Raw genomic sequence first — 27,756 nt, forward strand, 5'->3', positions numbered from 1 at the left:
TGGCAAGATCCACCTAAAATCTTACTAGAGGATTGCATTTATCCCTCATTTCTGGCAATCCTGAAAAAACAGTTAAGATGTATTACTTGGTCTCAAAGCTTCATACAAAATGGGAATGGGGTATTGTTCAATCAAAATAATCTTCTATATCAATATCTGGATTTAGGAGATCTTCACCATAGGCTGAAAGATCCATTTGATTTAAAATTAAGTTTTCAAAGGTTTCTTCCAAGTCCGTTTCTCCAATCAGCACAGCTCCCATCATTCGGCCATTCTGCATCACCACTTTAACGTACTCATGTCCCTTGGTACATCTCAGCATCAGTTCATGGTCTGAGCCCAAGCCCTGAGCGTTGTACTTCCCCAAAACCACCACCTGGCAGAAGGAAAAGGAAAAAACTCTCATAAGAACATTGCAGTGGCTTTTAGCATTTCTGCTGCTAACAGTTCTTGGTCTCAAAAGTGATGCAAACAGGGAAATACTTGTCCCTAGGGTGTCGTCCCCCCCCCCCCCCCCCCCCTGGCTTGCAAATACATAATGGACTTAAAAATCTTCCCCTTTAATACCACACACATTGGTACAAATGGAGAAAATGGTACAAATGGAGAAAATCTAGGCTAGGATTAATCACTATATAAAACAAGTTTTTCAATATTAAAGCATCTGCTCAGTGTCAGCAAGTGAATATAAGCAAAGCAGTATGTGTTACTCAGTGGTTTACAACTATCAGACTGTACTGACCTTGTAATTGAAAAATTTTGTAATGTGAGCAAATAGCTCAAAGCTGAAGTCCATCTCAATAGATTCCCCTAAAGCATCTGCTGCCATGCACTTTGCTGCATACCATCCCATCTGCCGAGCCTGGGTCCACAGCCTCATCTGGAAGAGAAAATGGGGAAGATTTAAGTCACAAGACCGTCACTGTGCCATGACCACGCTCACTGCCTCTCCTCGGTGCATCCTTTGTGTTTTTAATACTCAGAAGGGTATTTTCTGTTTCCAGCCACCTCCATAAACTCAGCCATCAGCCACCCAGGCTTATCCACTTAACCTTTCACTCCTTGGTGTGTGCACTTGTCTTGGGTTGCAATGCAAGATGTAACCTCAAGTATGTATTCTATTGCCATCTCTTGAAACCTCTTGGGGAGGTGTTTTCTTTATCTCTGCCACCACCCATCCTCCCTCCAGGGGTTATCTGCTGTTAATGGGCCATCACTGCATGGCTGACACAATCACATCATCCCATTGTGATATGCCCCACCCAGTGGGAGAAGCCAAGCATTCCTACCTGGATAAAAACTGAGATTTGGCACACAGGGACAGTCTGTTTGCACGGGATCCCCAAAGACTTGACCCATCTCACCACCACTGGACCTTCAGAGGAAAGCTACACCCTTCTACAGGATCATTGCTACAGAAGAACCACATCAGTCACTACAGGAGGACTTAATTGGACTGCTACCAACACCCTGACCAACAGGGTGTCAGGTTGTGTTCTGACTCTGTTAGTGTTTTCTGACTCATTTTTGTTTACTTTTTTGTACTACTACATTTTTACTTTTAATATTCCTAGTAAAGAACTGTTCCTCCTAACCCCATATCTTTGCCTGAAAGCCCCTTAATTTCCAAACTATAATAATTTGGAGGGAGAGGGTTTACATTTTCTATTCCAAGGGAGGCTCTGGTTTTCCCTGGCAGGCACCTTTCTTTCCAAACCAAGAGAGCACTGATGCGTAATTCCCTGCGGATCCCACGCCTGTGGATGTACCTGGTGCCACACGGGGCTCGGCTCCCACGCCGCTGTGCAGATATCTCCAGCTGCGTACACATCTGGCAGCGACGTGTGCATGTGCTTGTCTACCGTCAGTCCCCCATCTTCACCCACGGCAAACTGAAGGGTTTGCACACACCAGCAGTGAAACAAACCAGTCATTGAGTCATTCAGCTTCCTCCACCTTAAGCAATGGGCTGTTCCTTTATTATTTACCATGAGACTATCCTGAGTGGCAAGCCCTCCATGGAAGGTACAAAGCATTACTGTTATTATTATTATTTCTAGAGCACAGCACAGGTTTTTAAGGGTTATTACTGATACCTAGGCAGGGAAATCACAAGGCTTGCCAAATTCCAAATCACACTGTGTGTTACAGGGACACCCAGTCTTAAGAGATCACTTTGTATTTTTGCCAAGGCAGAAAAATACCACTGCAAAACCTTAATTACTGATCTAAGCTTATAGCATAGGTCTGGAAATATCTCATGGCTCAACATCAGATCTATGGTTTCAGCATTTTCTTCTTTAACCAGAGCACAGCCTTTTATTTCCTTATCAGATAGCACCACTTAACCTGAAACACCCCAACATCCTTTTTTGTCTGGGATTATTTTTAGTAGTAGCTTGTATGGGGCTATTTGTTGGATTTGTGATGAAAGCAGAGTTAATAACCCAGAGATGTGTCAGTTGTTACTGAGCAGACACTGAACACAGAAACAAAATTATCTCGAGGAGTGGAAATTCACATGGCAGTAATGAACTCCAGAATCACCATCCACATTTGGGTCCTGGCTCACGGAGACTTCCCTCAATGAACGTGAGCACCTTGACAGCTCAGTGCCCAGGATGAGAAAGATTGGAAATAGTTGCTTCCTTTCCAGGAGCAAATGTCAAGATCAATAAGGTAAGAACATGGTACAGAACTAACACAGAAATTATTCTGTATTTTTGCCACAGTAGCCAATTATACAGATGCTTTTCTCTCTTTGCATAGGCTTAATACTGCATACAAACTGTATATATACACCTGGGGAACAACATCATAAACCAAGATCACAAATCAAATACACTTGTATCATGCTGGATATCACAGTATCCACACAACCTGCCTTATTTTGAGATGGTGCACAGTATTTAAACCTTTAGCTAATCCATGTTTCGTGTCAGAACAGAAGCATAAAGCAGCTGAAAAAGTTTCTTACTTGAAAAGCTCTAAAAAAAATCCGTGTACTTACGTTATTGCCATCAAGAAATGGTTCAACATTTGGCACAACTCCAGTTGCACTGACAATGAAATTGCATCCATAAATTCTTCCATTAGTTAATTCCACATATACAGGCCACAGCACTGAAAAAGGGGAAAATTTTGCCCTGAGAATGTAACCAACAGAAGTTATTTTATTAATTACATCTTATGGTAAGATTTGAAAGAAAAAAAACCCAAAAAACATACCACAAAACCTTTGAGGTAACTGAATAGGTAAAGAAAGATTAAAATTAAAAAGGCAAAAATTATCAGAGATTTCCTCTAACTTTTCTTACTATTTCTCAGAACTAAAAAAAAATATATTTTGGATCTCAGCTCCAACTCCTACTAATAACTCTTCAGAATTTTCCTAAATTAAAATCCTTATTTGTAGGGGGGTAAATCGTGTGTCCTGTGGGATGTTTTCTCAAGTATGCCATTGCCAAATATTCTGTTATGTAGAAATTTACAGATGCACAGAAGTGCCTCAGAAGGAAAAAGAACACTACGGATTTGACTTATGCTGAAAGTAACTGATTAATAAAATAGTGTTTTAAATACTCATTTTAATTAGGTGGAAATTATAGGCATAATTATTCATTTTCCTCTACATTGAAGGTTTACTTCAGTTTTGATACAAAGTGTTAGTGGTTTTTTTTTCTCCTACTTTAACTTCACTATTAAAATATTACTTTAATGGATTTTGTTAAGAATGGAATATTCTGCATACAGGATTTTGGTTACTTTGTGGAAAAAAGTATCTGACCCATAAGATTTTGTAATTTACTTATAAACCATAAATTTGATTATTGTAAACTGCTAGACTTCAATTTATAGAGATAAAAGATCTATTTTTCAAATGTGTATTCGCTTTAAAACAGCAAACAAGATCAAACATGCTCCAGCACAGATTCACCTTCAACATCTTATCAGCACAGGCACTCACCCTCATCTGCTTCTAAGTTTCTCTCTCCTTTAGGAAAAGTCAAGGAAGTCCGCTGCAGTTGGATAAATTCTTGCTGTAAGTATATTTTCTTTACTTCACACAGTATTTCAATATGTACTTTATGAGAAAACTAAAGAAAAAATGACAAAATAATAGACATAATGATTAGCAATCACAAGATTGATAATAACAAGGATATCTTCACCTAAATTGATATTACTAAACTGGAAAACCCCCCACCATATATCCCAGCCCACTAACTGGATTCCTACACTTTCCTCTTTTTGGCACAGATCTGACCATAGCCAATGGCAATTTACCTGCTCTTTCAGCAGGTATCTGATGTTCCTTGAAAGTTTGTAACAATTAGATTTTTCTGGCACGCCAGAAAACATATTCACATTCCCCTAAGCTTACAGGTAGAGTTCAAGCCTCATCAGAACAGAATTAACTGTTCTGTCTTTCAGGATGCAAATCCTTTGTTTTTCTATAGTGAATTACATTTTGGTAGCAATAATAAGTCTATGTTCTAAACATTGCAAAAAGAAAAAATATTCTGTACCATCAACCCACATTTCAACCATACTCTGAGCTCAAGCCAGAAGTTGGAAAGTTCCCTGTTTCTCTAAATAGTTTTGTGAATTTGGGCCTTGTTTTATTCTCCACCACACAAATACAGTTCCACAGCCTTCAACAGCCAAACCACCACTGATTAAACTGCTAAATATCCTAAACATCCTTTAGCTGGTCCATGACTGATCACCCTTGACAGGTCATTTTTTAAATGCAAAACAAACAAACACCTAAGAGCTAAGCAATTCATAAATGAAAAAAAAAAAAATTAAATGTGAGGATTTTTGCTTTATTGCCACACAGAACTTTTCACAGTGCTCATACCCACAACACTCAAAGGAATATGACAGCAAGGTTATACCCATACCTCCTTAGTCCCTTTAAGGTGTAAGCCCTCGTGCCAGTCAGGGCCTAAGGCACTGCCCAGCTTGTCAGATGCTCCTGTAGGTCTTCTTTTTTCCTCACTTCCTGAAGGAAAGAGATGGAGTCTATCAGATTTAGTGTGCATACTTCCTTGTCCTCAGAACTCAGAACAAGGATTCTCAGTTCATAGAAAAATACCATCTGGCTGCCAAAGGGGAGGAGGAAAGTGTAATATTCTTCTTCCTGCCTGATGTCTAGAATCATGCTCTTCTTTTTGTTATGATTTTGTCACACGTGTTTGTGTGATGTTTGTTCATGCAGTCTTATTTAATTGTTGTTTCTGAGGCTGCAGTTTCACTCCACCTGTAATAATGTTCTGTGTGGTTTCAGCTGCTCCTCCAATATCTCACTACATGACAGCTCCTTCCTATATAATGGTGAGATAGTTCACATCAAAACATTACAGAAAATGGAACAAGTTCTTCAGCAGAAGGAGTACAGGGAATTAATGTAAATTTGGCACAAAGGTAAGCGCTTTTTTAGTTTGCAGTAAACTGTATTACATTCTGTCTACATAAATTCGGGATGGGTTTCTATGTGGCTTTTTTACTGTCAGTTTTTGAGGAAGGAAATGTCATTAATGGTAACAGCAAGCCTTATTCCAAGCTGCTAAGCTGACTGATTTTAAGTCTGTCTTTAATTTGAAATGCTGCTGCTGCAGTGTCAGGAGACTAAACCCCATACCTTCCAGGGTGTACTTGGTTCTTTTACACCCAATTGGAGTCTCTCGGCTTTCAGCAGTGAGCTTTGGAAGGAGAAATTCAGCTGCTCCTGCATCAAAGAAAGTGTTCCCAATGGCTTTGTCTTTGATAGCCCAGATTACTTCACAGCCTTGAACTTCATACCTGTGGACATTTAAACAAGGGATAAAGTGACAGACTGCCTGGAAAGGATCTGACTGTTAGCAACACAAGCAGAAGCGTGTCAAGTTTCCTTCCAGAAGCCAGAACTAGGGGATCCAAGATTTTCCAACCTATCAAATCCACTTCTAAATATTTACATAAGGAACCCATTAAAAAATATCTCTTCAAGTTGACAAAGTCATACTTTCTCACCAACACAACCTTGACTGAACTGGGGTAGGGGGTTGGGGGCAGATCAAATTTATAATACTAATAATTAGTATTTCCTGCTCCCCATAATGAAGAAGTACATTTCTGCCAGACTCCCACTGTTAACAACAAGCATTTGGATCTCGTTTGCACTATGTGGAACATGAACTGTATATTCCTGATATCTATGTGTCATAGCTTCTTCTGGAGCTTTTCCAATAATGTGTCACTAAAAACCACTATGTTGCAAAAACCCCCCTCTAATCAGTTTTGCTACTACATGCTCTAAGAGATACAATTTTTTAAGTCAACCTTCTCCCAAACTCATGTACACTAGATTTAGCATTGCACTGTTAAAGATTTTATTTGATTATGTATTTTTTGTTCACTTACACTAATTCGAGGGCAATCCCACCATTTCCTACTACCACTATTCTCTCAGCTTGAGCCAAATTCTTCTGAAAAGCCTGCATTAAGAAAGAAAAAATGTCAATTAGAACTTAAAGCGTGTTCCCTCACACTGATCAACTATATACCTTTCAGTATTTTCTTGCTCTTATTTTCTTGATTTTCTCAGACTACTGACAGACACATAGCTAGGCTGAGACCTGTAACAGAAGCTGTTGTTTTAACAAACAACAATTTCCATTTCACTTCAGATTATTTCAATATGTAACTCCATTTTTCATCCTCAAAGTCCAGTTTGATGAAGAGCAGTTCCATGTTATGGAGGAGCAGTGCTCATCCTGCTTCCTCTAATTCTGAAGACCTACAGCAGTGAAACTTCACCATTGCCTTCCAAGCTTAATTTTTAGTCCATTGAGTCATTTCTCAGGTGAAAACTTTCCCACATCTTTGGCTATATCTAACTCTTTTCTGTACAAAGAGAAGAAGCTACAGTAGAACTAAAAGACTGTAAAAAGTTATTCCTTCAGTAGCTTTCCACTACAAGAAGCAGCCCTTTGTACCAGGTACCACACACACCTTCCCATGGAAATTTCTACTGATGCCTACTTCCTGTTTATATTTTCCAATTGGATTCTGCCTGGAGGGTGAAAAAATATTGTTTATTCCGTATTATCATGTTAGAAATGTGTATGAGCTATCTATAAACTTATAAAGTATAACAAATATATTGACTAATTATTTTAGTGGCATTATAAGACTGGTTTTCTGCTAGTGAAAATGATCGTATTTAAGAATATATCATAACAAATATTATTTTCTGGTTCTCCATTTCACTCCACAATAATTCTGGTATTTTGCACCAGATGCAGGAATATATTACACATTTTCAAGTCCAAAACACATTTACCTGTGCACTGTCAGTATCCCGGATTCCTAATACATACGGGTTCCCTTCAACAATTAATTTTGGTTTGGCTCCAGCACACAGGCAAAGCTTTTCATAGATGTATTCTTTCCCATCTTCAGTGTAAATTTTCTGTCAACAATGAAGAGAAAAGAAAAATCAGTTCCTCTAGGAGAATTCATCTAAATCAAGACATCTAAGAGAACATCAGCTTTCTCCTTCCTTAATGTCCCAGTAATTTGCAGACATTAAAAGCTGTAAGGGGCTTCTTAAGGAGCAAGCCCTCATACTCTTACTGACTGTGTGTCATTTATTCCCATCACACTCACCACAGATATGTGACCAATAAAATGGGAAGTGCACACAGTGCACTCGAAGCAAGATCAAGTTTACCACTTGGTGGCACTTTGTACTCACTGGCTGTGCCAAAAGAGTTCTGTGTTTTCTACCTGACAAATGTCCCTCACACCCCAGGAACACAACTATGCACAAATGTACATCAGCAGTTGAGAATCTCATTCAAAACATTTCAACAGCAGCAGCTCTGAGTGAAGCAGGCACAGGATAGGACACAGTTTAGAAAGACTGCAGATCTCTTCTTTGCTGAAGAAAAAGTGGAGGCACTAAACAAGCTAAATCATTCTGAGAAATAAGATCTTAAATTTTAACATTTTATGACATTATTTGTTGTTCTGCAAACTAGAAGATGCATAGTTTAAAGTGGTTTTGGGAAAAAGATGCTCCAAATCCACATACAGCAATTATTTGTGTCCACCAAGACCTATATTAAAAGCCTATCTTAGTAATGATATAAAAAAACCATTGGATTCAGAATGTTAGCATTCTGAATTTACACCTGAAATTACACCTCCAAAACTTAAAAGTGAGCAAAACCAGTTTTGGATGTGAATGTGAGTTTCTCATACATGCTGAAGCGAAAAATAATATGTTGACACAGAGCTAACAAGGGTGTGTACATGCTGTCCATTGCTCATATTTGTAATGTGTTTCCTGCTAAACAGAAGGAAGAAAATAAGGAAATGTTGGTTCTTTCAAGATTTATTTTGTCCTCTGTATATATTTCTACTTGAAAAACAGTGTTAAGCAGTAAGCTAAATTAGGAGTATTTTCTTGTAATTTTGGTGACTTATCAATTCAATAATCAAAATGTTCTTGAGCAAAATTTCTCACCCAAAACATTCAGCTACTTCTTAAATTATTTTTTATATACATAACTTGAAAAACCAAATAAAAAAGAAAACCTTAGCTTACATGTTCATCACTTTTTAACTGTTTTACTCCAGACTGTATAACTCTAATATTGGGATATCGTTGTTCTAATAGAGAACTTGGTTGCTCTTCGACATCAAATTCCTCAAGTGTTTTGGAGACCTGTAGGAGAAAAAGAGATATTTTTTTAAAAATGGATCATTTATTCATCTCTTTTTCTAATGCTTTTGACAGAAGGTGCTGTGCTCATTTCCAGTAAAAAAGTCACAACATAAAGTCCATATTGTCTGAAAACGTGTTATCATGTAACTGCTAAACTGTTCCTTTTTCAATACAGAATCCTTTCATGCCTGATCCTGGTTAAAAAGTCAAAGTACTACATTTTAATCCTAAAGACACAGATTAAGCAAAAATGGAGAACCCTGACAGTTGCTCTAACTGCTACATTGTTTTATTTCATAAAGAAGTCAATTATCAGAGTTGTTAGCACTGCTTTTTAATTTATGTGACGTGGTGTTAAAATCCTGTTTTTCTCTTTTTTGTAACTTTGATAAAATAACTCATCCAGAGCCACTATCTGATATTTCAGAGACCTGGGGGGAAATGGAGAGCATCAAACAGAAAACAAACACAAACAAAATAAAAACCCCAAAGAGGCAAACCAGAACTTCAAAAACATTCGAGTAAGTGATGACAATTTTGTGGGGTTTTTTGCAAAAGAGAGTGTTTGCATAGAAACATCCAGGCCTGCTACTTTACTGAATATTGAGTTTGGAACACAGCTAGGAACCAGAAGCCACATCATGCTTGCAATTCAAAGAGGAATTAAGATGCTCATGTCCAAAAATTAGACACTGATGCCTTCAAATACTGTTTAGTTATTCCCTTATTCTTCAGATCTGTAAATTTCCACTGATGTGAATTACAGACTTTACATCTCTGCACTGTGCAAATGCCTTTACTGGACACTCATGGCACTGCTGTCAGCACTTTCAGGAAGCATTCTTTAGTTGGGTGTTACTCCAACAGTCTCACAGAGGGCTCTCAGACTTAGCTTAATGACCCTAACTAGCCACAAATCTGAATTCATGCATGCATTTGATTTTCTTTTTCAAACCAGCAGGAAAGATGTCACTGAATCAGCAGCTGCTGGAGTAGATAAAGCTCAAAGCAATATCCCAGAAGGCTACCCCTTCTTTTGCTACTTGTCAGAAGACTGCTTCTGCCCCAAATTCAAACATGAGCAAGACTACGATACCATTTCAGTGCTTAAAAGAGGTCACTTGCTAATAAAGCAGTGAAATAAAGTTTCAGTGTCTCTGAACCCACTTCAGCCATGTAAGTACCTGGTTTAACCTTTGCTTGAATGGTTATATATTACATATTCACCAGTCACTAATCATTATAAAATAGCTCGTCAGTCTTACTAACACCACGATGAAACAGCTCATCAATCCTTCGAACACCTCTGCAATCACACTGATACGTAAACGAGCTCAAAGTCATGAGCATTTTTCACCACTGGGTTCTAAATTATCTGCACATATAAACTTTGAACACGTCTTAACTGTAAGAAAAATTCTCTCTTACCTGCTTGAAATTAGTTACAGCTTTTATAACCGGGGAAGCTGTCACTAAAAAAATGTCTTCTGATGGGAATTCTACAGCCAGCTTGTAAAGAAACAGAAACCATGGTGAGAGTCATCATCAGACTTTAACACAACAAAACTACTGGTGAAAAGCAGTATACCTTAATACATTACTTTGATTTTGTAGAATCTTATTGAATAAACACTGCTTCAGGATTAAAGAAGGATAAGGACTGAAAAGAATTTGGAGAGACACATTTATTTCAATCCCACATAAATACATGTTCAAGAACTGCAGCCATAGTGTAAAGGACTATGGTCACAATATTCCAAAGGCCATCTGATGGATCAGACTATGATCATGTGATTTCTGGAGACACTCAGTTGGTGGATACACCTATTTTTACTGCACAGCAGTGACTAATTGCTTACAGGTTTCATTTTCACAGAGGAAATGCTGATTTCTCCTGGATATTTTATACCCTGTTTAGTAAATCGATCATCTTCAGGGTGCTATTAAGCAATACAAGACCTACAAAGCCCCAAGCCAAAGGGAAGAACTCCCATTTGAAATGTGCCTTGCTCAGCAAGGTGACAGGCAGACCAAGACAAGTGGTGCTGTTGGGGAGAAGAGATGCCAACCAGAGGGACCCTGACATCACCAGAGAACACATGCCCCCAAAACAGAGTCTGCATGCTGCTCTGCAGCCCTAACAGATAAAATATTCTTCATCAAACTAATACCCACATAAGTACATTCTACAGGTACGTGATTATCTCCAGTTACCTTTACTTTAAAACCATCAAAAACCTTGAGACCAAGAAACAGATACATTTATTTTTAGAGCCTGGGCTCACAGAGAGCTGGATAAAGTACACAGCTGTAAAACATGGAGCCTATAAAAACTGAGCAGTATTAATAATAAAGAGGACATCACAGCAGCTTTCAGCTCGGCTGCAGCTCACTTCTTTATGGAATAATTCCCGCAGGGATCCTGAAGTCCCTGACCTCCGGACCAGGGCACAGAGTGGCAGCTTTCTGCAATTATCAAGTTTTAACTCTCTTTTTACGAAGCGTTTCATAGACTGCTTCAAAATAACCTTATCAAGTTCGAACCTCTTGAGACGTATTTCTACACAGACACATATTACAACAACACTGCCCCGGGGCTGAGTTTGGTTTGTGTTTTCTCTAGCGAGACAGATTTTTTTTAAGGAATGGGGATTAGGGGGATGTAGGACAAAGCACACACGCGAATATTCATGCAATCGCTGTGCAGATGCGCTTTTACGGCCGCGGAGAAGCTGACCCTGAAGGGCTCTAAGTGAGTGCGGGCACGGCCAGCCGCGCAGCCCGGTTCCGCCAGCTCACAGCCGGGGCAGGCGGCTGCACAGGGCCGCCAAGGGCCCCGGCACGCCGAGGCTTCCCGGGGAGCCTCCGGCATCGCTGGGGACAATTCCTGGCAAGGCGGGGAAAGGGAGGAAGGAGGAGGGCGCGGTCCCCGTTACCTGCTCGGCGCAGGTGACCCCCGCGATGCCGCCGCCCACCACCGCGAACCGGGTCCGCGCCGCGCCGCCGGGCCCCGCCATCGCCCCGCCGACAGCCGCCGCTCCCGGCCGCGGCCTCGGCCCAACCTACGGCAAGCGGCAGCACCGAAACTTCCTCCGCTCCTCGCGGAGGGCGTGAGTCACCGCGTATGGCCCGGAGCGGCTTTTCCCCGCCGATCTGGGGTTTTTGTAGCGTCTGTGCAGTGTCTGCTGAACGTCGCTGTGCAAAATTCCGTTCCGGGATCGAGCCGCAATCCGGTCCGAGGTTCCCCCACTCCGTATTGAGGGGAAGTCCAGCCCGGGTTTCCCCCCCCCCAATTCTGTATTCCGGCAGAATCCAATGCGGGTTTTTTCCCCATTCCGTATTCTGTGCAAAGCCAGTCCGGGTTTTTCCCGATGCCATACGCCGGGCCCCATCCGAGTAAACTTCATAGCAGTGACCGCCGTGTTGGGAAAATTAAATCACAAACGGCAGAGGTTTATGTCCAAAAAGGAGACAGAGGAGTCCTTTTACTTTATTCGAATAAAGGGAGAGGCCATCGGGCATTTCGCCTGGGGTCTCTCAGATTTTCGGAGGACGCAGCCTCCTTTTTATCCTAATTTCCTGGATCCATTTCCCTCTCTCTTTCCCCATTGGCTGAGGTACTTGAGAGGTAAAGACTTCCCGAAATGCCTAAGATTCCCCTTTTAATGTATAACCCGCCCTAATTTTTAATTCTTATGGGATTTATGGCTTTTCTCCATTGTTTCTTTCATCTTTTGATATCTAGTTTCATTTATCAGCAAACCTACAGTTTGTTTGTAAAGGCAAATATCTTCTTTTCCGTTCATCAATCAATAGAATCCTTCCCATTGTTTCTCTTATCTCTCAGTGCCAGTTTTATCTACCAGCAGACCCAGGGCTTGTTTGTAAAGACAAATCTTGTCATTCCTCTCAATTATTTCTATTTCCCTTCATATCGTTCCACATTAGCCAGCTTCATGTGTAATATCAAAGCAGCAAGGCTTGCTCAATTTACTGAGTCTCAGAGCGGGGTTTGGTGAAATTCCTGCCTAAATCAATGCCTAGGGCAGCCCCAGGTGTGGTCTGTGAGGATGAGGAGGGGTGAAGCAGGCCCAGGTGTGGTCAATGAGGATGAAGAGGATTGGGAAAACTCCAGGTGTGGTCAGTGAGGGTGAGGAAGATTGGGAAAGCTCCGGCTGTGGTCAGTGAGGGTGAGGAGGGGTGAAGAAGTGCCACAGTGCCTGGTGTGGTCTAGTGAGGATGAGGAGGATCGGGGCAGCTCCAGGTGTGGTCAGTGAGGGTGAGGAAGATCGGGAAAGCTCCAGGTGTGGTCAGTGAGGATGAGGAGGATCGGGGCAGCTCCAGGTGTGGTCAGTGAGGGTGAGGAAGATTGGGAAAGCTCCAGGTGTGGTCAGTGAGGATGAGGAGGGGTGAAGCAGGCCCAGGTGTGGTCCGTGAGGATGAGGAGGATCAGGGCAGTTCTAGGTGTGGTCAGTAAGGATGAGGAGGATTGGGAAAGCTCCAGGTGTGGTCACTGAGGGTGAGGAGGATCAGGACAGCTCCAGGTGTGGTCACTGAGGAGGATCGGGACAGCTCCAGGTGTGGTCAGTGAAGATGAGCAGGGGTGGGCCCTGCTCAGAGCTGCTTTCAGGGGGGGGTGGTCTCTGCAGCCTCTAGTGTGGGTGATCTCCGTGTATCTCTCCAAGGACACGGTGGCAGCGTTTGCAGGAGCAGGGGAAGCCCTGGATGCTCCCAGAGCATTGCTCAGGTGTGCAGAGGGCCAAGCCCCGTGCCTCAGGACAGCGCAGGAGAGGGAGCAGCGCACCTGAGCAGGTGGGGCAGCGTCTGGGGGTGCAGGGAAGATCTCTCTTCTTTCTCTTTTCTGTTTCATATTTCCAGTTTTATCCCAGTGCCTTCAGTCTCTTCCAAGCACTCTCAGTTCCATCCCAGTCCCTCCCTAGAACATCCCAGTGATGCCAGAAAAAAGAGGCGTTTGAGGGGAAAACATCCTTTTCCATTATTGCCTGTGTTTAAATTGGAGGGGATTCCCCTTCGCCATGATTTTAAGGGTGTCAATTGAAGAAAAATCTGTTTTTCCATTATTTAGGGGTATCATTTGTTGGGGAATTTTTGTTTTCTAGTTTTAAGGGAAGGGGAAAACCTTTATGATGTCATTTTATGGGTTTGAGTTGAGGGCAAACTCCCTATTTTCATCATATTAAGGTTTAAATGGTAAGTGAATCCCTGTCATCCCTTAAGAGTTTAAATTGGGGGAGAAAAAAACCCTTTTTATAATATTTTAAGTGTTTAAATAGAGGGGGAAAGAGAGGACAGAGAGAAAAGAGTGGAAAAAGTGAGGGGAAAAGAGTGGGCAATGTGAGGTGAAAAAGGTGGGGGAAGGTGAGAGGGAAAATGGAGAGAAGGAAGGGAAACATGAGGTGGAAAAGGCCAGGAAATGTGAGCGAAAAAGTGAGTGTGAGAAGGGAGCTGAGCATGCATCTTTTAATATATAATAAAGATAAGGCACTGATCCCATTGGATCAGCTTCTCTGAGGTAATTGGTATTTGATGTGCTCTGTGTCCTCCATGCTTGACTGTGTGTATATATATATCTATGACTATGAAAACATGCCTGTATTTCTTATTTATACCTGGACACACTTCATATATTTATTTATATATAACATATATTCAATATATATGTCCACAGAAGCATTGATATAAAACATACTGTAATAATAGTTAATGAAATTAATAGCTGGGATTTACATGCTGATAGGAAGGGATCAAATAAAGTAAAAAGTGGGTGTGGGATCCCCCCACTTCACAAAACTGCTGAAGGGGCTTTGGCATTGGCTGGGGAGGGGATGATCAAGAGGGCAGGGGGTGTCACAAGGGTGGGGTGTTGATGCATGTGTTGCACAGGAACAACAGAGATTTATTTGGGAAAGGAATATCATTACGGCCCAAGACACTTCTCTTGACACTGAACAAAATGTTTGTCATTTTGAAACCTATCCTGATTAAACTGTTGAAGCTGTATTAGTGTATGCTGGAAAAGGATGCATTTGTGTACAATTGTGATTTTGTATCTACAGGCAACACCACTTGGGAGACACGCAATCACTCAAATCCTGTATTTGTAATTCTACTAAAATCATAGGATGAGAGTTCAATTACCGCTCGTGTCGCAACCCACCATTTGTTACAATCTAACTTGGGCATTTTGTTAAGATTTACTGCCGTCTCCCGTTGGAATGAGTCTTACCGTGGTGACAGAATTGTTGCAGCCTGGTGACCTGAGCCAACTGCTGCGATGAGTCTGGAGGAGTGGACAAAGCCCTCCTCTGATTTCCAGCCACCATGATGCGAATGTTGAGGGATCTGGTGCAGGCAGCTTGGTTTGCAAGCTGCAGATTGAGCTCTGGGTGGGAGCCAGAGACAAGGGGCTGTGAGCTACCAACAGTTTGTTCAACAAAGGGCAAGAAAATGTGTGCTGCCAGCCTGGTGGGAGACACAGTAGGAGCAGAGGAGTCAAGAGGAAGACTTGCATGTTGCTTGGACTGTGAGAGGATGAAAGCCCAGGAGACCTTTTTTGGGGTCCCTCCTCAAAGGCACCGGCTTGAGCTGTTTCTGCATTACTGTGCTGTGAAGAAATGGCTTTATGGAAAGAGGGACAACTGAGACTGCTAAGGGAAATCTCAGCTTGAGCTGTCACCAAATCCACTGAAAACTAGTTGAGTAAGACTCCTTAACACCAGTTTAGTGTTAAGAAGGACATAATTTATTCAGGCACCTGGTTACACAGGTGATAACTACTAACTTTGTATGATTTTACAAGTGTGTTGCTTATATACAGTCACTACATGAGTATTACAGTTTGGCCATTACCATAAAACCCTCCCCAAATCCCAAACTCAGTCCTTGTTTTGGCTACTGCTGCATTCCTGAGCCAGGTGTCTTCTTCTCTTCCAGCCATCCTTGCTGGTAAAGCAGATTTTGCATGCTTTATTTCTCAGCTAAAAGTTCACAGGCGCAGTAGAGATTGATTTAACCCTCATGGTACCAATTCCCCCCTTTGAAACTTATCAGCTTTTGTAAGATGATTTGGTAAGTAAGTTTCAATTCAGTTTCTATCTACAATTGTATACATTCTCGCTAGACCACCATAGATTGTTCTGCAAACAGGATGAATAGCAAGACCAATAATTACTACAATTACAACTACAGTTACAACTGTTTCCAGTATTTTAGCCAGCCATCCTCTCAGGGACCATCCCCCTATTCCTTGGAGAATTTTATTGAACCAATTAGTTTCAGAGGCTTTGTGGATAGCTCTGCTGTCTTCAGCAACTCGCCACGTGTTTTTTTTTTTTTTTTTTTTTTTTTTTTTTTTTTTTTTTTTTAAGTTGTTTTCAGAGATCTTTTATGTTTGGGATGTGTACACAACAGCGTTTGCTATCCAGTTTTAAATATCCACAAAGCCCTTGTTCTTTGGCCAGCAATAAATCTTGAGACCAGTCTGTTTTGTAATGTCAGTTCAGCATTTCCTTGTTTATAATTTGAAATCCCCTTTCTGTGGCTTCAGACTGTTAGATAATCTAACTTGGCAAGTAAAGAAATTAAGTTCTGTTTTACAGAGCCATGGCTCCTGGTAAGAGAAAACTCTGTAGGGCCCATTCAAACATTGTGGAAGCTGAAGGTCCTGTCCATTCATGTGTCTTACTTTACCCTGCCCCAATATTGGGGCTTTTATGGGGCTTCTTTTCCAAGTTGAGAATAAGGTTAATAATCCTAAAGTAACTTGTCATGTTGTGGGGCCCAACAGTGGTTGGGTGGACCAATATCCATCTAGGGTAACCCAGTCAGTGTAACCTAGGGAAGGAACTTCCATGGACTTGACACAATTTAAGGGTTGATTACTGCAATTTAGAACTAACTTGGCCATCCAGTTTACGGCACTGGACTGACTTTCATTGTTTGTTTTTCCCCACCCCTCTGTTGACTCTTAACTTGGGTGATACATAGGTGTGATTCCCTGATCTAGGCACCATCCTGCCTCCCCTAAATACTCCCACTGTCCTTTTAAGGGCTTTGTCCGGGTTCGAGTCTTGCTTCAGAGAACTTGAGGCTGGCAAGTCTGAGGCATTTTGGAATGTTTCGTAATTGAACATAGATCTAACAACCTGGCTGCTAAGGCAAATTCTGAAAAATGTTGGTTGAGACTGTGGGACCCTGTTGGACACTCCTTACCCCTTTGTCCTATTATCCCCTGGCCTCCAAGCTATTGGATCTTTAAGGATACCATCTCTTTGTTACCCACATCTTTGCTTCTCATCCAAATAGTGGGTGACATTTGCCTTTGCCATCACCTTAGATTATTATATTGAATCACCATTGGCAGATCTGTGAGGGTAATTCCCCAAGGAATGTGTTCCCCTGCTGAATGGGGCATAGGGAGGCAGGCTCTAATGCTGGACAGATTGGGCATTTTACCAAACCCTTGGATTAAAATCAATGTTAACATTTCTTCAGCACCCACACCTAAAGATGAAGTGATTCCCATAAATATTAGTCTATACATTTCACTGCTCATTTACAGATGTCTTCAAGATTTTCAGCTGTAGGGCTCTGGTGTTGTTCACTGGCCACACTGAGTCAGGAGCCCTCTTAATTGAGGTGCAATGTATCCAGGAGTAAATTCCTTTCAATTTCACAGCTGGTCTTGTAGTCAACAGAACTAGATAAGGTCCTTTCCAGGCTCATGAAGTGGCTCCCATTCCCAGGTCTTGATGTATATGTGATCCCCTGGCTGAAATGAATGAACTGGGGTGTCTAGGGTAAGAGGTTCTGAGAGTGACACACTTTTTTTAGTCCGTTCAAGGATTTCCCTAATGAAATTAAATATTGTTCCATTTCCTGATTTCCAATCTGTTTCTTGGACGCAGGGAAGGTTGTAACAGAACACAGTCTCCCAAATATCAACTCACATGGGCTCACCTTCAGGTTAGTTTGGGGTTGTACTCTAATTTGTTACAAGGCTAGTGATAACGCTTGTGGCCATTTCAACAAATTTCCTGACATAATTTGCTAATTTGTCTTTTTAGGGTTTGATTCATTTGCTCAGCCCTTCCACTAGATTGTGATCTCTGTGTGGAAAGTGTAAATCCCAGTTCATATCCAGCTGCCTGCTAAGCTGCTGTAACACTTCAGATATAAAATGAGGTTCCCGATCAGATGACATCCCTGTAGGCACTCCAAACCTGTATATGTCCCCTTTGTGGAGTACCTTGATGACTTCCCTGGCCTTGTTGGTGCAGCAGGAGAAACTTTTATTGGATGTCCAGAAGCTACCTACCAACACTAGGAGTTACCTGTCTCCTTGTTGGTGTGGTAGCTCAGAAAAATCAATTTGCCAGTAATCCTCAGGAGTGCATCCTTTTTTAGTGATCCCTGAAGGAGGTATTTTTGAATTCAAACTATTATTTTGACATATTAGGCTTTTTTCTGTAATAGATCTGACAATTTTTGTCAGATGAGCACTGAGTATCTGTAGACTGGTCACCATGGCATTGACCTCTTTAGTGGGTTTGCTAGTGTTTCTCCTTTACAATTTGCAACATCAGTTGTGATGGAACTGTGACCTGGTTATTGGGAGTTACCAGCTACCCACCCTCTTTATTCTGGGCTTTTAGGTAAGTAGCTAATTTTAAATCTGCTTGAGTATACCCAGGGCTAGCTTCTGAAGGTTAAATAGCTTTCTCAGGTGCTAGGATGCCTTGTTGTGCAACTTCTCACTCAGCAAGTCTATTTCCTACATGAATCTGGGAATCCCCACGCTGGTGTGCCCTGCAGTGTAGTATGGCCACTTCTTTGGGCAGTTGGATAGCATCAAGGAGGAACAGTATTTCTTGTTTATATTTAATCAGAGAGCCTTGTGCTGTTAATAGGCCTCTTTCCTTCCATATAACCCCGTGGGCATGAGCAGTGCTAACAGCCCTTTTCAAATCTGTCCGTATGCTTACTCTTTTTCCTGCTGCCGCTTCCAAGGCTCTTTGTAGTGCTGTGGGCTCTGCCCTTCGTGCTGAGGTGTCTGTGGGCAGCAGTGGGGCTTCTATTATTTTGGTTGGCGAGATTACTGCATAGCTGGCTTTTCCTCTTCTTGCACAAGGCTACTTCCATCTGTACAGAACTCTGTTGCTGGATCTTCAGTGGGTGCATCTTGCAGGTCTGGTCAACCAGCACAAACCTTCTCAACAGTCTGTAAGCAGTCATGGATCAATGGCTCATCTCCTTGCACTGGGGTGTTCGGGAACTAGACTGGGCTTACCGCTGTGGTTACTTTAATTTCCACATCTTCTTGCTCCATTAGAACAGTTTGATACTTCAGCATCTGACATGGGGAAGGCCAATGCCCTCCATTTTGTCCTAGTACACTGGCTGCAGTGTGCAAAGTGTACACTACTGCCTTTTGTCCCAAAGTCAACCTTCCAGTCTCTTGGATGAAAATAGCCTCAGCTATGGCTAACAGGCATGACTTTTTCCATGGCTGACTTTTTCTAGTTGTTTCAAAACGTACTCCACAGGCCTCTTGAAGTCTCCTGCCTTCTGAGCCAGAACACCCAGGCTGAGGTGCTCTCATTTATGCACAAAAAAGTTCAAAGGGTTTTGTTAAGTCCTAGGGGCAGGTGCAGACATCAGAGCCAGCTTTAGCTTACAAAATGCATGTTCACCCTCAGGACTCCAAATCAAAGGTACTTCCCAGGCCTCCTTTAAAAGCTCATGGTTTGGCCAAAAGTCTGTAATTCGAGACCCACAATCTGCATCATCCAGTCATACCTAAGAATGCCGTTAAAGCTTGGGCAGTCACAGGTTGGAGTATGTGGCAGATGGCTTCTTTTCTGTCCATGCCCAACCTCCACTGTCCTGACGCTGATTCAAATCCTAGGTAGGCAACTTGCTGCCTCATGATTTAAGCTTTTTCCTGAGATTCTTTGCAACCTCCTTGGCCTGGGAAATTTAGGACACTCCCAGTCAATTCCATACACCTTTCATTAGTTTCAGTTGCTAGTAAAATGTCATCAATGTACTTCAGGAACAACCCTTCTGCGTTCTCTTTTTTCCAGACCTCTATATCTTTTGCCACTTGGTTCCAAAAAAACGTTGGACTGTTTTCTTCGTTGTTTTTGTTTGTTTTGTTGGTTTTGTTTTGTTTTTAAATCTTTGCAGTAACACAGTCCGGGTAAGCTGAGTCTTCTGACCAGTTTGGGGGTTTTCCCATTCAAAGGCAAAAATGCCCTGACTTTGCTTGTCAAGAGGTATGCAAAAGAAGGCATCCTTCAAATCCATCCCTTTAAACCACTAGTGATATTCCACAAGGGCTGTTAACGGGTACAAGGATTGCCTACAACAGGGTGGATGTCCTGGACTATTTGATTGTACCAACTTATACCTATCTTTCCCAGGCTTTTTAATTGGCAAAATAGGAGTGATATATTCTGATTCACATTCTATCAATAATCCAAATTCCCTGAAATTTTCGATTAGACTCTTGATTTCCCTTCTTAGCTTCTAATTTTAAACAATGCGATTTCTGACTTACCGGCCTTGATCCAGTTTTTAGGGTAACACAGTCTGAGCTTGTTGGGAATAGCCAGTTCCACTGCCTCAAACCAGGGATGTTAGTGCATTTGCTACTGCTTCTGGTTATTCCTCCAGAGCTGTCTGGTTCTGGTGTTCCCTGCAAAATGAAAGTCCTTGCCTTCATGGCTTTAGTCTCAAGTACAAATGATTGTATTGCTCCATCTTTAAATACAATCTGAGCCTCCAATTTACTTAACAGATCTCTTCCTAAAAGAGAAACCAGATATTCAAGCATTTATAAAAATTGGTGTGTTATCCACTGTTTTCTGAATTTAAAGGTCATGGGGTTAAAGAATGTTCATTTTTCCACTTTTCCTGTTGCACCAACAACATTTACAGTTTCTCAGCTTAATTTTCCCTGGTTTGTATTTAATACCAAGTAAGTAGGTTGAGTGCCTCTTAAAAAGTCAATTTTCCTCTTCCCTGGCTCTATTGTAACCAGGGATTCAGCTGGGGGTTCTACCCCTGGTCCCCTTCATTCCTGATGTAGGGGTAGGTCTGTTACCTCTGCCTCTGGGGACATTCACATTTCCAGTGCCCAAACTATCAACAATATGCATATTGATTCAGCTTCAGTCCCCCTAGGCCTGGGGGACTCAAACCCCTTTATTGACAAACAGAGTGCCCACGTGGCACAGAAAAAGGGTGTTAGTGAATAAATTCTAGATATTGAACTGTCAGACCTTAGTTAACAACCCCCCCCTTCCCCACCAACAGAAGAAAGCATCCCAAATTCCAGGTAAAGAAGAAAACCCCACAATGGCTGGCAACATGGTAGGAAAAAGTTTTTAGGGTGTTGGGGGTTTTTTCTGTCTTAAGGGAAAAAAAAAAAAAAAAAAAAAAAAAAAAAAAAAAAAAAAAAAAAAGCTAAAAAACCAAAGGGTTCATGCAGCAGCTTGAACAAAAGCAGGTGGGAACCTGGTGGATCTGTGATGTTGGTCTCCTCTTCACAGCAGGTGAAGCAGGTGGATTTGGTGTCCTTTCTCTCACTGGCTTGGTTGCTCTGAGGTCAGGGGCTGAGATGGAGTGGCCTCCCCGCCGGTCGTTCTCTCTGATCTCAGACCCAAACCAAATCGTACAGTTCACTTTGGAAGAAGCCACCAAATGATCACTGTCACAGCCTCTCCAAGGCCGGGAAAAGGGAAAGACCTTCTTGCCTAAGCTAACAGAAGCCAAGCAAAAAAGAAAAAACACCATCTGCGCAGCACCACAGGTGCCTAGGGAGTGATGCTTTGAAAAAGGCCACGGAAGAGCCCCAAATCCTCACCTTCCCACCCTCCACTGGACCCAACTTAAAGGTACAGCAACCATTTTGGGCATAAAATAGATGATCAGGGAACAGATTATTGTCATAAAATCATCCAAGACACTGGTTTACTTTCAAACCAGCACAGCACCAAAAAATGAAGTTACTTGAGTGTAACCAAGGAATAACAGCATGGGTTTATTGCAAATGTTGCTCATATTTTTATATTTTATTGTTAGAGTGCTAAATAACTTCAGTTTCATTAATGATTGTTGCCTTTTTGATGTCTTATAAGTTTCTTTTTACAGACTGCCATTAATTTGTTGCCAGTAATTTTACTGAAAGTTGTTCCCCACTGACCTTTTCCTCTTTCCCTGGATATAATTTCTGGGGATCCCCCTGCAACCTGGTTGGTAGGAAGGATAAGTGTGGTAATCTGGGATATGTATACTTAGTTGGGTTGTGGTGATAACTGCACCTGTAAGGTTATGGCTCTGAAAGGCAAGACAGACTAAACTGAACTCACTAGCCCATTTTCAAGCCCAGATTACAAGTCCAACAAGTATCAAAAATAGTTTTGTAAAATCGTCTAACATTCAAGAATGCTGAACCTCACCAAATAAGATTGTTGTCTTGAGTAACTTAGATTGCAATGTAAGACATAATCAAAAGTATGTATTCTATCACCATCTTCATAAGATGTTAAAAACAGATGGGGCAGTGTTGTTTATCTCATCCACAACTCATCCTCCCTCCAGGGAGATATCTTCTGCTAAAGGGCCATTAAGCCTCACTTTAGGACTGATAAGATTACATCATCCCATTGTGAAATGCTCCGCCCAGGGGGAGGAGCCAAGCATTCCTACCTGGATATAATCTGAGCTTTGGAACACCAGGGGCAGCTTTATCTACTGGACTCCCAGAGGACAAGAGCTATATAACCACCACTGGACCTTCAGAGGAAGACCAGACCCTTCTACAGGATCACTGCTTCAACAGAACCAAATCCATTGCTTCAAGAGGACTGCAGACACCATTTAATTGGACTGCTACCACCACCCTGACCAACTGGCTGTGAGGTTGTATCCCAGCTGTCAGTTTAACCCAGTGTTTTCTGCCTTTATTTTAATCAGCGGCACGTGATGGCGGAGGAGAGCAACGTCTGCAGTTTTGTGTTCAAGAAGCGGGCCCGAGCCGCGGGCAGCGGCCGGCGAGAACGGCCTGGCAGTGACCAGGAGCGGGAGAGCAGTGGGGAGGAGGGCAGCAGCGTGGTGCGGAAGAAGCCACGGCGGGACACCCCCAACCCCATGGTCCAGAAGACCAGGCGCTGCACGAGGGAGAGGCTGGAACATGTGCTGAGCAGCAGTAGTGAGGATGAGGATCCTGCCAAGGAGATCAGGGTAACCTACAAATCGACCAGGTTGGCGAAACCTGTTGGCCATGCAGACATGGGAGCCACAGCAGTGTGTGAATTGGACACAGAGAAGGAGAAGGATGCCCAGGCGATCTTTGAGCGCAGCCAGAAAATCCAGGAGGAGCTGAGAGGAAAGGAAGATGATAAAATTTACCGTGGCATTAACAACTACCGGAAGTATATGAAGCCCAAGGACACATCGATGGGAAACGCCTCTTCAGGAATGGTCAGGAGAGGCCCCATCAGTGCTCCGGACCACCTGCGGGCCACGGTCCGCTGGGATTACCAGCCCGACATCTGCAAGGACTACAAAGAGACTGGGTTCTGCGGCTTCGGGGACAGCTGCAAATTCCTGCATGACCGCTCGGACTACAAGCACGGCTGGCAGATCGAGCGGGAGCTGGACGAAGGCCGCTATGGCATCGACGATGATGAAGACTACAAGGTGAGCAGTGATGAGGAGGACATGCCTTTCAAATGCTTCATCTGCAGAGGTTCCTTCAAGAACCCTGTGGTCACCAAGTGTCGGCACTACTTCTGTGAGAGCTGTGCCCTCCAGCACTATCGCAAATCCCAGCGCTGCTACGTCTGTGACAAGCAAACCAATGGGGTCTTCAACCCTGCAAAAGAGCTCATGGCAAAATTGGAAAAACACAAAGGGGAGGAAGAAGAGAAGCAGCAGTCAGACCATTAAGAGGACCCACAGTAGCAGAGCACAATTTGTACATAACTGAATAAAGCTTTCTTAGGACAAAAAAAAAAAAAAAGGGGGTGGGTGGGTGTGGTGAGTTTATACCACCCCCCACCCCCCCAGGAAAGTCTTGGGTGTTTGCATGTTTTTCAATTGCATTCAACATGACCTAGCAAACTGACAGTTTGTCAGATGCAGAATGTTGTCAAGAATGGTAAGACATTCTACCCATCACCCTACTTGAACTCCAAGACTCAAGCATTTGAGAAACATCAATAGCAGAAGGATGTGTGTTTTTAATGGAGATGGTTTTGAGTTGAATAGTTTCTTGTTTGCAGGGCTGAGTTGCAATTTGTAGATATATTTGGGATTTGAGGACTTAAGGATTTTATCTATTTAAGGACATGGGTCATAAACCCAAACTAAGACAAACTCTTTCTTCTGATAGTTGTTTTTTCTAAAAGTTCTAAAGTTGAATTATTTCTTGTTTGTAGTGTTAAATTGTAATTTGTAACTTATAAGTAATGAGCCTGTGTCATGCTAGCCTGAAAGACTGTATTACTGGTAATCTTATTTGACAGCTTCTGGATGTGAATGTTACAACTCCGATAATATATGGGATATATACCTGGCTGGGATGGCTAGGCTTGTCTAGTTAGGTGGAAAGCCTTGTTTGAACTGGGCTTATCTGTCTTACAGAATCACAGAATGTCTAGGTTGGAAGAGACCTTTAAGATCATCAAGTCCAAGCCATGCCCTAACACCTCAACTAAACTCACTGAGTGCCACATCCAGTCTTTTTTAAACATGTCCAGGGATGGTGACTCCACCACCTCCCCATGCAGACAGTTCCAGTACTTTATAACTCTTCCTGTGAAAAACTTTTTCCTAATATTCAACCTATATTTCCTTTAACACAGCCTGAGACTGTGTCCTCTCGTTCTGTCATTTGCTGCCTTGAGAAAGAGAGCAACCCCTACCTGGCTACAACCACATTTCAGGGAGTTGTAGAGAGTGATAAGGTCACCTCTGACTCCCCTTTTCTCCAGGCTAAACAACCCCAGCTCCCTTCCTCATTCCTCATAGGGTTTGTATTCCAAGCCCCTCACCAGCCTTGTTGCCCTTCTCTGGATGCACTCAAGCATCTCAGTGATGTCCCTGCTCCTGCTGGCCACACCATTCCTGATCCAGGCCAGGTGCCATTGGCCTTCGTGGCCCCCTGGGCACGCTGCTGGCTTGAGTCCAGCTGGCTGTCACCAGTACCCCCTGGTCCCTTTCTGCCTGGGCGCTGTCCAACCACACTGACCCCAGCCAAGAGCACTGCAGGGGGTTACTGTGGCCAAAATGCAGCACTCGGCACTTGGACTTATTTAGCTTCATCTTATTGGACTCTGCCCATCTATCCAACTGTTCCAGGTCTCTCTGCAGAGCCCTCCTAACTTCCAGCAGATTGACACACACTCCCAGCTTAGTATCATCTGCAAATTGACTGATGAAAGACAATACCTGTGGGAAGACAGATGGAGATAGTGCTAAAGGCAGTCTTGCCCCCCATACACTGCAGCTGTATTAATTATTAAAGAGTGGGAACAGCCTTGCCCTCACAGCTATGGGTGTGATAAAAGAGTGAATTAGCTGGGAGAAGAGTCAGTTGGAGTTTGCTGGCATTGCTGTGAAGAGGAAGGGACAGAAGATCGTGTGAGGGACAAAAAAGGGTAAGGCAGCCATGCCAGGGACAGGAAGCAGTAAGCTGGAAATGCAGAAGGAAGGTAGAAGAAGGAGAGAAAGATCCAGAGCTGTGTGGAGCTGCTCATGGGACTGCAACATAGAAAAGATATGAAAGACTTTTAGATAACAAGAAACTGATACTTGGAGTCCCCTGAAGTTTTTAAAGGAGTACTCTTGAGTTCTGTGGCTATCTCAATGATGACAAATATGCTTATCCATGTCATCAATAAAAATATTGAACAAAACTGGCCCCAGCACAGACCCCTGAGGGACACCACTGGTGACTGGCCACCAGCTGGATGCAGCACTGTTTCCCACCATTCTCTGGGCCTGGCCATCCAGCCAGATCCTAACCCATGACAGAGTGCTCCTGTCCAAGCCACAAGCTGCCAGCTTTTCCAGGAGTGTGCTGTGGGAGACAGTGTCAAAGGCCTTGCTTAAGTCCAGGTACACAACATCCACCAGGCAGGTCACCTGGTCATAAAAGGAGACCAGGTTGGTCAAACATGACCTACCCCTCCTAAACCTGTGCTGACGGGCCTGATACCCTGGCTGTAAATTCTGTCTGACACTTTGTATAAACTGTTCCATAACCTTACTGGGTACTGAGGTCAGGCTGACTGGACTATAATTGCTAGGATCCTCCCTCCCATCCTTTTTGTGAATGGGTGTCACACTGGCCAGCTTCCAGTCATCTGGACCCTCGCCAGTGAGCCAGGACCATTGGTAAATGATGGAGAGCAGCTTCACAAGCTCATCGGCCAGCTCCCTCATCACCCTGGGATGGATCCCAGCTAGACACATAGCTTTATGAATATCCAAGCGTCTCAGCAGTTCTCTGACTGCCTCCTCCTGGATAACAGGGGGACCATTCTGTTCCCTGACACCATCTACCAGCCCAGAAGGGCAGTTGTCCTGAGGACAAGCTGTCTCCCCACTAAAGGCTGAGGCAAAGAAAGTGTTAAGCACTTCAGCCTGCTCCTCATCTATAGTTAGTAAGTTCTCTCTTGCATCTAATAGAGAACAAAGTTTGGTCTTACCCTTCCTCTTACCATTACTGTATTTCTAAAACTTTTTTTATTATCCTTACAGAAGTTGCCAAGTTAAATTTGAACTGTACTTTGGCCTCCCTAATTTTCTCCCTATATGCCCTTGCAACCCCCTTAAAATAATTCCTGAGAGACCTGACCCTCCTTCCAAAGATGAAACATCCTCTTTTTATTCCTAAATTCCCTTGAAACGTAGTTGCCCATCCAGGCTGGATGTTTGCTACCCTCTATTAAATACATGTGTGAAGTTATAAAAGTGCGTTTAAGTCTTGGTGCCTACTTAAAAGTATAAAATGCAATTGTATGATGAATTCTAAAGTCTTTGGTGCACACAACAGTTTGGTTTTAGATGCAAAAGCTAAAACCAGGGCCTTGTTGTGACGATTAAGGCTCCTTCTGTAGCAACTCACAGAAATTTGATTTAGTATAAGGACTTTGCCAAATCTTGTAATTGCCTGGGTGGACTGTGAATTTTGAAGCTGTGGTTTTGTGGGGTTGAAGTCCCCCCTTGTGCCTTTTTGCATGGTTTGTTATGGAACAGCCAGAACTGGCAGGTCTGAGTTCTGAAGCCAGTTCTGCAGCTCTTGCCTTGTGGAGTTCAGTCCCCTGTGTGCTGTTCTGTGGAAGCATTGAGATGAAGTCTCAACTGTGGGTAAAAGAGAAAATTAATAAGGAATTGCAGCTTGGAGTGGTGCAGAGTCTACTGTGAGTTTATTTCTTAGGAGCATGTGTGTCAGCATGTGTATAGGAATAGGTTGTATGTGCTTAGTCTCACTGGCCTATAAAAGTTGAAACAGGAACACCTGATACATAAAGGATCTTTTGTAGAAAGTGTGTTTGTCTTATGTTGCAATTCAAGATGTAACCAGCAGTATGTGTTCTGTTACCATCTGTTGGGACCAGCTGGGGCAGGGTATTATCTCTTATTATATCTTTATCTCTTCCATGACCCATTCCCTGCCCAGGGAGATATCTTCAGTTAATGGGCCATCACTGCCTGACTGATAAACTTATATCAACCCATTGTGAGAGGCTCCACCCAGGGGGAGGAGCCAAGCATTCCTACCTGTATATAATCTGAAATTTGGAACTCCATGACAGCCTTTTCCACTGGATTTCCAGAGGAAGACTGGATCTGTCTATACCACCAGTGGACCTTCAGAGGAAAAGGACATCCTTCTACAGGATCACTGCTTCGACAGAACCACATCTGTCATCCTTGGAGGACTGCAGTCACCATTTATTTGGACTGCTACCAACACCCAGACCGTCAGGGTGTCAGGCTGT

The 27,756-nt window shown here is 42.8% G+C and overlaps 2 protein-coding genes across 3 annotated transcripts; one reads left to right on the forward strand and one right to left on the reverse strand.

Moving 5' to 3' along the window:
• Window positions 1-127: 127 nt before the first annotated feature.
• PYROXD1 (pyridine nucleotide-disulphide oxidoreductase domain 1) lies at window positions 128-11,736 on the reverse strand. 2 transcript variants are annotated; one of them, XM_040062088.2, is made up of 12 exons: window positions 11,656-11,736; window positions 10,148-10,228; window positions 8,600-8,719; window positions 7,331-7,459; window positions 6,409-6,482; window positions 5,648-5,808; window positions 4,908-5,008; window positions 3,968-4,097; window positions 3,011-3,123; window positions 1,770-1,892; window positions 743-880; window positions 128-376 (listed from the first exon to the last, which is right to left on the reverse strand). In XM_040062088.2, the coding sequence occupies exons 1-12, from the start codon at window positions 11,734-11,736 to the stop codon at window positions 128-130; spliced, it is 1,500 nt and encodes a 499-aa protein (XP_039918022.1). The 2 variants fall into 2 exon arrangements, with proteins under 2 accessions (XP_039918022.1, XP_058276244.1); XM_058420261.1 differs by lacking the exon at window positions 1,770-1,892.
• A 10,993-nt stretch (window positions 11,737-22,729) lies between these two features.
• On the forward strand, window positions 22,730-23,695 carry LOC120751757 (E3 ubiquitin-protein ligase RNF113A-like). Its single transcript, XM_040062091.2, has one exon. The coding sequence runs from the start codon at window positions 22,730-22,732 to the stop codon at window positions 23,693-23,695; it is 966 nt and encodes a 321-aa protein (XP_039918025.1).
• Window positions 23,696-27,756: the final 4,061 nt, after the last annotated feature.

This window comes from Hirundo rustica, chromosome 4, assembly GCF_015227805.2.
Source record: "Hirundo rustica isolate bHirRus1 chromosome 4, bHirRus1.pri.v3, whole genome shotgun sequence".
NCBI classification, from domain to species: Eukaryota; Metazoa; Chordata; class Aves; order Passeriformes; family Hirundinidae; genus Hirundo; species Hirundo rustica.